The following is a 10,249-nucleotide window of genomic DNA, read 5'->3' as shown; positions in this document are numbered from 1 at the left end:
AATAAAGCCTAGAATATTGGAGTTGTTCTCAGGCAACCTTTTTGGAAGACTACTTTATGTTCATAAACATAAATAATACCTACCTCTTTATTTGCCTCAAAAAATGTTTTTCTCCTTAAAATGAACTTAAAAAGAAAAAATTAAGCTGCATTAGTGCAGTCTATTAGGATAAAACACTAGTACTGAGTAGACACTTTAAACTGCTAATCAAAGTAGTCCTTGGATCACTTAGCACTGGCAACATGTGGTAGCTGTTGAGAAAGGCAAACTCCCAGGCCCACTCTAGCCCTAAGTCTGCATTTTAACAAGATCCCCCAGGTGATTCAGCTGCATGTTGAAGTTTGAGAAAAACCACTTTCTTCCTGTACACAGATATACACATTTAAAATTATTTTATTTACAGGGTCAAATGAGGAAAAAGCACATTGGTTTCCTAACTGCCACATCAAGAATGGTTGTCAAGACTTTCATCTAATTTTGTAACAACCTGAATGGGCAATATGGATGAACTAAGGTTTCCAAGTTGAAATAAACCTATGGACAAATGGTAAAGACAACCCAGAAAGTTCAAGCAATTTAGTAAAAATTTTCTTATGTGTATTCTTCCTGACACTACAATATGCCAGCTTATACATGTCCAGTTCTTTATATACAAACCTGAAAAATAAGAACTCTGAAAACCCTGAAGTTTAACCTTTGTGGCAAAACCTGACTTGAACTGACATTAAGCTATTAATGTAGTGGTCTTTAACCCACTGACTGTGATCATTCCTGTTCTGCTGCAGAAATGTTAATGTATAAATTTGGGATCCTGACACAAATCTCACTGGAAGTGTTACGCAGTATATGGTATGTGCCCCCAAGGGTTTCACACAAGGGCCCTTTTAAGGTAAATGTAATTGAAAGAGCAGAAGAGACCAAAGCAAGGAAAATTAAATCTACCTGAATAAACTTCCATGCTAATGCTGGCTAAATAAAAACAACCTAATATGATGCCTTAGAAGCAATAATATGGTAAGAGAAGATAGAGAGCCATAATAAACTGCTTGAACAGGGAGTTATGCTGGGGGTCAATCTGAGAAAAGGCTAGTAAAAGAATTTGTAAATGGCAAGGAGCATGTTTCTAAAATTTTCCCTTCAGAAACCACAATTTAAAATATTATAACACTAAAGGAGGGAATATCTCCACAGATGTCTAGATTAATCCAAAATAAGGCAAACGGCCTCTCTGACCTTTAGTTACTAATACTCAAAAATCGAGTCCGTCAAAAATTCAGCCCATATTTTCAAGTTTAGTTTCTAGTATGCACCGCATAATTACAACATGATGCCATTTATTTAACAAGACTCTGAAAGAATGAGTCCCCAAGATCAAATATATACATTTTTAATATTTGAAATATTTACATAATGGAACCATGTCATGGTCCAATGTTAAGAACAGTGTTTTCAAATGTCCTCTTAAGATTAAAAAAAATCTAGTAACTCAAGCTCAGTTATGCTTTTTATGTTTTTAACACCCCCTCCCCTGCCCAATCTTTTTTAAAAATAAATACTCAGACACAGGAATAGCTGCACCTAATTTCTGTTAAGAACTATTTAAAACTTGTTACATTTTCAGGCAATTTTGCTCCCTGGTGAATTTCTGATCTACAGTAAAGAAAGCCCCATGTATGTCTCTAAGAACACCATCAGTATGTTTTTAAACTTTGATGAGCAGAGGTAAACAAGGTGTGTGCCTGCATATACACACACAAGATAGAAACCCTTTACAAAACAAAAAACTAGTGGTAACTGCTTTAAACGATTTACTTTATCCTCAGAAGTAAGATGTAAACTTCGTAAATTGCCATGCTAAATTCCTATTGTATTTTGCCAAACATTCCTAGTCTGTAAAATTGCCTAATTTTATCTTTTGCTTATTTTTAAAAAAGATTTTTTTCACTTAAGCTTTTTTTTTTTTAAACAAAGGGGTACAAAATTAAACCAAGGACCAATTAGTGCAAAAAATGCATTAAATAAAGCTCTCCAGAATCTAAGGATCTGCCTCATACCTGAACAATGAAATCAGGGGGGAAAACCACTGTGACTCACTCTCCCTTAAAAGAGAGGCTGACGCAGCCAGCTTTCAACAGAAAAACCCATTCCGTTCAACAGACTGTTGCTTGCCACAAGAGAATACCATACTCCGGGAGACTAATAACCTAATTATCCCAGACATTTGGGTTGGCACAATACCATGTTTCCTTTACAATTCTAGTCTTCAATTAGGAAATGTTTCAGGGAAACTTCCAAAGCAAATCAGGGAAAAGTAAGACTTTTATACATACATTCACACAAACACATTCATACAGAGATACAGTAGGAATGGATTGTCTGCTACTTTTCGCACTCTAATTTTAAATTCCATGCCATCATGAGGGCCTGCCATTTTTGATCAAGGGGGTAAGGGTAATAGGTATGACTGGTATTCTTTCAATTTAAAATCGTTCATGTTGGTGCCTATACAGTACAGTTCAATATTAAGTGCAATTCTGCAAAAGAATTGGGGAGTCATTTTAATATTTACAAGGAACAAATCAGCAGAACAAAATTATATCAGGCTGTGTACAGTAGCTGCGGCTTATAAAACATACCAGTAATTTGTACCTGGTGAGTATAAAGAGAACCATGGTAGGATTCAGATGTCTTTACAACCAAGGGAGTACACATGGCATTAACAAATTAGAGGACAAAAAAATTCACATTTTCTACATTAAAAAAAAATTACAGATCTCACAAACGTCTTTGAAGACAAAAAAAAAAAATTTAAAGTCCTTTGAAGGGTGGGAAAGAAGAAATCTGAAATGGAACTCTAAATGTAAAAAGAATTTTACTTCACAAGACCAATTTTCTTGGCTTCTGTTTCATATATCAATAATCTCCACATCTTGACTATAAAAACTTCTGCTTCTTCATCAAGTACCTAGAAAAGGAAGAAGACAAAAAACAGTTACACACGTAAGAGAAGCAATCATAAGCATCTCCCAACAAGGTGACTGGAATAAAAAAGGCTTTTATCTACCAACAAGCATTTATTTATACATGTCTTGAAAAACTACTTCCTGAGGAAAGCAAATGTTTGTTATAAAGAACATAGTAATTTAGACAAAACTGGTTATATAACTACATAATACTTAATACAGAGTATCTCATTTACCCCTCCCCAAGAACCTCACAATCTTAACATTTATTGAGCACTTATTACATAAGTGACACTGAAATATTAAATGAGAATATATGTATAGCATTTTAATATAGTATCTGAGATAGAGTAAACAGAGTGAACACTATCATCACAAGGGACACAAGACTACTGAATAAATAAAAGGTCTTTTTCTCCTTGGCAAATCAAGTTATTTTTTCTATCTACCTATGAGTTAGTTGCATCATGTCCTCACCACTGCACTACTCCTGCCCTCATCACCCACACATATGTGGCACTCTACACCAGGGCTGCTGTGCGGTAAACTGGAATAGCATGCTTCCTTCTACAGAAGGCAGCAATGACTGAGTTCCAGGGTACCACAGTCATAATGGCATCTGGCCTAATGCTGCCAAGACTCTGGAGTCTTCTACTGTGGGAATTAAAATAGTTGATATGTACCAAGTGCTTTGAAGAGTGCTTATTAGTACAATCAGTAAGTACCTAAGACAAGCCAGAAATGGATTTTCCTGAGAAATTTCCTTACATTTCTCAGTGGTGACAAATAAAGAACTTAAATAAGATATCTATGAGCCAGACTTAACCCACAGTTGAAAAAAAAACTATGCTGTGGGAATTCCCTTGTGGTCCAGTGGTTAGGACTCCATGTTCTCACTGCCAAGGGCGCAGATTCAATCCCTGGTCAGGGAACTAAGATCCCGCAGCCAAAAAAAAATGAACTACACTGCAACACTAATTAATGAGGAATTGAACCCAGGTACAAAAATGCCACCAAAGTTTATTAACTTACATAAAATGAGGAAAGGTACAGTTTGAAAAAGTCAGATTTCTAATAAGAGCAAAATACTACTGGAGCTAAAATTTCAATCTCATTTATTCAAGAAATATTTAGAGGGTCCATGAGCTATTACCAGAACTGGCTGACAACACTAGCTCAGTTGGTTTCCTCCCACTCTGATCAACAATGAGCCAGAAAATAATCAAAAACAATATAAGCGAATAAGCGGTAGAGTTTAATTATACTCTAAATATCAAACTATTTCAACAGATCAAAACAGATTAATAGTGACACATGACATCTACACCAACAGTGATTATACCTCTGCCAAGGCCACAAACCAGAACACTGATTTTTTTTTTTTTTTTGGCCGTATGGCTTGTGGGATCTCAGTTCCCCGACCAGGGATTGAACCTGGGCCCTTGGCAGTGAAAGTGTAGAGTCCTAACCACTGGACTGCCAGGAATTCCCTGATTTTTTTTTTTAATTCCTTAACTCAGGCCTAACTACAAAACCCTCTCTTCACCCAAGAATAACTTTGTGAAGAGGCTGGAAGGTCAAAGAAGTTCAGATTGTATCCCTAAGGACTGGGATCTATTCACATTTCTCCTCTCATCTGAGGCTCAGCATTATGGCATCAAACTTTTCACAAACGGTTTTTCAGGAATTTTAGACAACAGATGCATTAGGCTAGCTAGGCAGCAGAAAACTAATGTCATCTGGCTTTAGACATCATATAGTGCTTGGACACATAACATCTTGACCTTAGAGCTCCTTTTAGTTAGGCACCCTCCTATGCCACTCCCTGACAACTTTAATTGCAGCTCAAAATGAAAGTTTCTCTGGTCACCTATCATCTCACATCATGCTTGACGTTTCTTCTTCCTCTCTGACTCTTCTTCCCGTTGCTACTTTCCCACTCTGCCCTTTAGACCCTATTCCACTTTATGCTAACCATCCCCAACTTCTTTAATTAGACTTTTCATCTCCTTACCTTACCTGAAAATGTGGTACGCCCCCTAAAGACCCTGACACCCCTGTGGCCTTCTGAGAAAGTTCCTCACTTTCAAAGCTTTAGTCTCCACAAGAGGGGAAGCTGCTGGATCTTCATTGTTTCTCTCCTCGTAAACAATAACTCCACTGAGGTTCGGGAGATCTCATTACACCACCGGTTCACTCCAACAGCAGCTGTCTAGTAAATATCTAGTCTTTCATCCACATTAAGTGAGTGCTCTGGCAGCTGGTTCTTGTATTTCTCTCCAATCCCAGTCCCAACACACAGTAATTTCTATTTCTGTGTGTTATAACCCAGCTTAAAGTTCATTGATATTCTAAACAATGACATCAACTCTGCCCCATAAACTCCCATGGCCATACTTTGCACCTTGCCATCATCTGGATTAATTTACCAATTGTATTCTTAAACATTCTACTCTCTAACTAAACCTCTCTTTCCAGTTATTTCGTTCAAACACATCTCCCACAGCTTCACTGGAACCACCAGTCCTTGATTCATTCAGACCACCAACTCTGTTCTGACCTTATTTCCTTTTCTTCCTAGACTGGAGTTCACAGTCCATTCAATCACTCTCTCACCTTTATCATCAATTCTCTTTCTCCTTTCTTTTCTCACAAAATCAATGCAACCACAACCACTAACTCTAATATCCAAATTAAATGCAATTTGGGATTTGATGTTTAACTACTGCCAACCCAACAGACACCTGGCCCAAGTGACAAAAGAGTAATACAATCTTCAAGTCTCAGTTTACATGGTAATTCCTGTGATGGTTTCCCTAACTGCCCTCAACACCTAACTACTCTAGCTCCTCTGCTCCCATGATCATTTTTATATATCCCCATTATAATAAGGATATTACAGTATCAATATTGGTACACCTGTTTCCCTGCTGGTTCTTTAAGGGCAGATATTCCACCTTTCTGTGCTTCTAGCACATTGCTCTACCCAGTAAACACTTAATAAATGGTCTCTAAATTTATGAATAGATTCAGAATTTCTATTTATACACACAAACACCAAAAACAGGGGAGGGGAGAGAATGATAAAAAAAACCCTAACTCTATTGTTGTCTAATAATATCCTACTATGAACGCCTTTAACCTCTTAATGCATGTTCAAATTTTAATTCAGGCCCATAAAGATTCTGGAACCAACACAGGGAGAAATTCAATCAAATTCAGAGAAGTTAGCTTGTTCACACTGATATTAACTTAAAAATTTTTTTCACATCTTTATTGGAGTATAAATGCTTTACAATGTTGTGTTAGTTTCTGCTGTACAGCAAAGTGAATCAGCTATATGTATACATATATCCCCATACCCCCTCCCTCTTGAACCTCCCTCCCACCCTCCCTATCCCATCCCTCTAGGTCGTGACAAAGCACTGAGCTGATCTCCCTGTGTAATTAAAATATTAACAACAGTAAATTTCTAACTTACCATGGCAACATCATCTAAAATGCTCTGAGGTGAACTATGAGCCATAACCTAAGAGAAAAAAAAATAACTGTCACTTTGAAAATAAATAAAACATTAGCAATACAGTAAAAAAAAAAAAATTTTTAAGGTACCCTCAAACTAGTATTAGAATTTCTTGTGACTTTAGAACCTTTCTATAAATTTCTTAATTCCCAGAATCTCCCTCTTTTCAATAAAAGTCTGACACTAAAACCTGGGATCTTAATCATCACATTATTTGTCTTCTAATTCAAATCCAGACTTATAAGTGTTTATGCTACAGTAATGACAAGTGGAAAGGGTCACTTAAATTAGCTATGCTTAATGTTAAAAGAGCAGTACTGTTAGAAAAATACCATTTCCTTAAAATGCAATTAGCTATTCCTTTATAGAAATACTTTGCCTTCAGGGGACAATGAAAGGACGTGGTATACCTTGGTGATTAAGAGCATGAGTTCTACAGGCTACTTATCATGTAACCATGGTCAAGACATGATCTCTCCCTAAGCTTCAATTTCTTCATGTATTGAATGGGGATACCGTTAGTAACTTCCACTTCCTAAGGTTGTTGGGAGGTTTGAAGAAGATGAAGTTTTGTAAAATGCTTAACACCGTACCTCCCAGGAAAGAAGCCTGGCACACAGTAATCAGTCAGTTAACACCACTATTATGCTATGAAGGGCACTACTTTCTTTTCCAAAGGATGGATGACTGACAAAGAATTGAGACAAGCTATTGGCTGTCTCCACAAAACCTCAACTGTACTTCAGCAACATTCTAACCATTAAGATAAGAAGGGGGTGGCAAGGCATTCTCAGGGGCAGGGAGAGAGCAAAATTGGCAGCAGCCAGCAATTCTGTCCTCTCTGACCCTCTGAAATGAAAGCATGCAGCGTGGGGTCTGAAATAGTATAGAGGGGTTCACTTAAGTAGCCATGACTCTTGTAATTAAAACTAAATTATCACTGACTTGGCCCTGTAAAAATTTTCAATTTAGAAAGTCTCTAACATTTTGAAGTATATGACAAATGTTGGGGAAAGAGTAAAAGACTAACCTTAGAACAAACAAAATCAACTAATGTAGCTTCTTCTTCACCTATGTATTCTATGATTTTTTTATTAATCCATGGTCTAATTCGTCGTTCCATCAATATCTATAAAATAAAGCATGGTTACTAAATTGAAGAGCTTTTTATTACATTTACTTAAAAAACCTATATAACTTCATAATTTTTCTTAAGGCTAAAATACAGTATGATCATTAACAAGTTGAACTAAGACAGATGTGTATCAAGACAAAATTATTTGCTTCTAATTTATGAAGACCTCAGGTACCACTAAGAATTTCCACAATAATCTATTATTGTTGACCATGTCAAGATTCTAGCCACCTTATCACCCCTATTTGTCATAAACGGAATGAACTGAGTTTGTGTGCTATAGTCAAAACCAAAAACTTGCAATAAAATAATGAAATACAATTTGCTACTCACAGAATCCACAATAGACCAATCCAGGGGATAAGCAAAGAGCTCAGGTTTGGCTGTAGGGATTTTTTCAATGAGACTCTTAATGTGTTTGCGCTTTTCTTCAGTGTTCACAGTGCCTTTGGCAGCATTTTTATCATCTTCACCATAATCCAAGGGAACCAGTTTCCTTTTTCGGGGTACATCATCGCTGTCTTCATCCTCAAATTTGTTAAAGACACTATCTACAGGGAGTTTCTTTCTCTTCACAGAATTAGGCTGACCAGGACTATTGGAAGCACCTATAGTAAAAACACTGTATTAGCACAATGACTTAATTTTCAAATGTTACATTTTACAACCCACCATGCCTAAAAAGCAGTGTAAATATACCTCCACAATTCTCAGAGAAAGATCCCAGCTGTAAAAAATAACTCACTACTCACAAGTGCTAGAAAATTTAACTTTTCACTTCCTCTCAGAACTCAAGGCAGCTGCAGATACAGGAGCACTAGTAGAACTATGAAAACTATCATGAGCTAGAAAGGCATTTTTTTTTTAACCAGTTTTCTAACTACCTACCAAGCAGTACATACTTATTTTTTCCTTAAGGCAAAATTTATGTAGTTGTGGTGAGTAGAGGGGGAAAGGAGGAAAAAAGGAAGGAAGGAAATGCTAACATACCCAGTTTAAGACTTAGTCCTATTTTTGGCCTATGCTCCTCAGGTTGTTGTTGATCTGGTGAATTTTCATGAGGAATAATAATACCACAGGGAGACTCATCTCCAGGAGTGTTGGGAGTTGCATTGCCACTGGCAGAGGAAACAGATGGGGCAGAACTGATGGGCCTCAGAGTTGGTTTGAGACAGGGCTTTTGCTCTGGCTCTTCTTCCTCTTCCATGGGTTCCTCTCGTTTTTCTTCTTTTTCTTGCTTTTCTTCTTCCTCTTCCTCTGATTCTGGTTCTTGCTTTATTTGTGGTTGTCTGCGCCTCTCAGCCTCTTGTTCCATCTAAAACCAGAAAATAACCTGGTCAACTGAAACAGACCCCAACTATCTTCAATTCAACCAGCTCTATGTTTTATCTTTCACAAAATCTCTATTTTTCTTTTTCCTTAGGAATAACAATACATTGCCTCCTATAATCAGAAGTAAATCTATAGAATATATTAGGTACTCTGCAAAATGTTTTTTTAGTATTTCACATATATTACCATTCTTCAGTGGCTTGTATACACTCTTCAGAGATAACAAAGGTAATTGCTAATAGTTGGCTAATTCAAAATGAAAAAGTATGTTTTTATATCTTTATTAAAGAAATTATAATCAGAAATTTTATTTTATTGGGTTGGCCAAAAGGTTCACTCGGTTTTTTTTGGCTCTAGTAGCACTTAGTTGTCTTTAACTTCATTCAAAACAATTTTGTTAGGCTGTATGTGACAGCTGTCATATCAGCGTGCATTTAAAAAAAAGACATCAAAATTGGTGAATTTTTGTGTAGCCATTTTAATATTGAAGATGGAAGAAAAAAACAACATTTTTGGCATATTACTCTTTATTACTTCAAGAAAGGTTAAAACGCAACTGAAATGCAAAAAAAGATTTGTTCCGTGTATGGAGAAGGTGCTGTGACTGATCGAACATGTCAAAAGTGGTTTGCAAAGTTTCATGCTGGAGATTTCTCGCTGGAGGATGCTCCATGGTTGGGTAGACCAGTTCAAGTTGATAGCGATCAAATCGAGACATTGAGAACAATCAACGTTGTACCACGCAGGAGATAGCCAACATACTCAAAATATCCAAATCAAGCGTTGAAAATCATTTGCACCAGCTTGGTTATGTGAATCGCTTTGATGTTTGGGTTCCACGTAAGTTAAGCGAAAAAAACTTAACCGTGTTTCTGCATGCGATTCTCTCCTTAAACGTAACGACAATGTTCCATTTCTAAAGCATATTGTGATGGGTGATGAAAAGTGGATACTGTACAATAATGTGGAACGGAAGAGTTCGTGGGCCAAGCAAAATATACAACCACCAACCACACCAAAGGCCAGTCTTCATCCAAAGAAGGTGATGTTGTATATATGGTGGGATTGGGAGCCCTCTATTATATGAGCTCCTTCCAGAAAATCAAATGATTAATTCCAACAAGTACTGCTCCCAATTAGACCAACTGAAAGCAGCACTCGACGAAAAGAGTCCAAAATTAGTCAACAGAAAATGCATAATCTTCCATCAGGATAACACAAGACTGCATGTTTCTTTCATGACCAGGCAAAAACTCTTACAGCTTGGCTGGGAAGTTCTGATTCATTCCCCGTATT

General features: G+C 36.9%; 1 protein-coding gene across 2 annotated transcripts in view; it reads right to left on the bottom strand.

The window, feature by feature from the left end:
* Positions 1 to 378: 378 nt before the first annotated feature.
* RBM25 (RNA binding motif protein 25) overlaps positions 379 to 10,249 on the bottom strand; it is a 55,709-nt gene continuing 45,838 nt past the window's right edge. For both annotated transcript variants that reach the window (XM_059914574.1, XM_059914573.1), the window contains 5 exons: positions 8,612 to 8,936; positions 7,955 to 8,229; positions 7,517 to 7,615; positions 6,445 to 6,492; positions 379 to 2,965 (listed from right to left, as the gene is read on the bottom strand). In XM_059914574.1, coding sequence (XP_059770557.1) covers positions 2,873 to 2,965; positions 6,445 to 6,492; positions 7,517 to 7,615; positions 7,955 to 8,229; positions 8,612 to 8,936 — 840 coding nt within the window. In that variant the 3' untranslated portion in view covers positions 379 to 2,872. The remainder of the gene's footprint in view (positions 2,966 to 6,444; positions 6,493 to 7,516; positions 7,616 to 7,954; positions 8,230 to 8,611; positions 8,937 to 10,249) is intronic.

The sequence above is a fragment of the Balaenoptera ricei genome, chromosome 2 (assembly GCF_028023285.1).
Source record: "Balaenoptera ricei isolate mBalRic1 chromosome 2, mBalRic1.hap2, whole genome shotgun sequence".
Lineage (NCBI taxonomy): Eukaryota > Metazoa > Chordata > Mammalia > Artiodactyla > Balaenopteridae > Balaenoptera > Balaenoptera ricei.
This window is presented reverse-complemented; position numbering and strand designations above follow the sequence as displayed.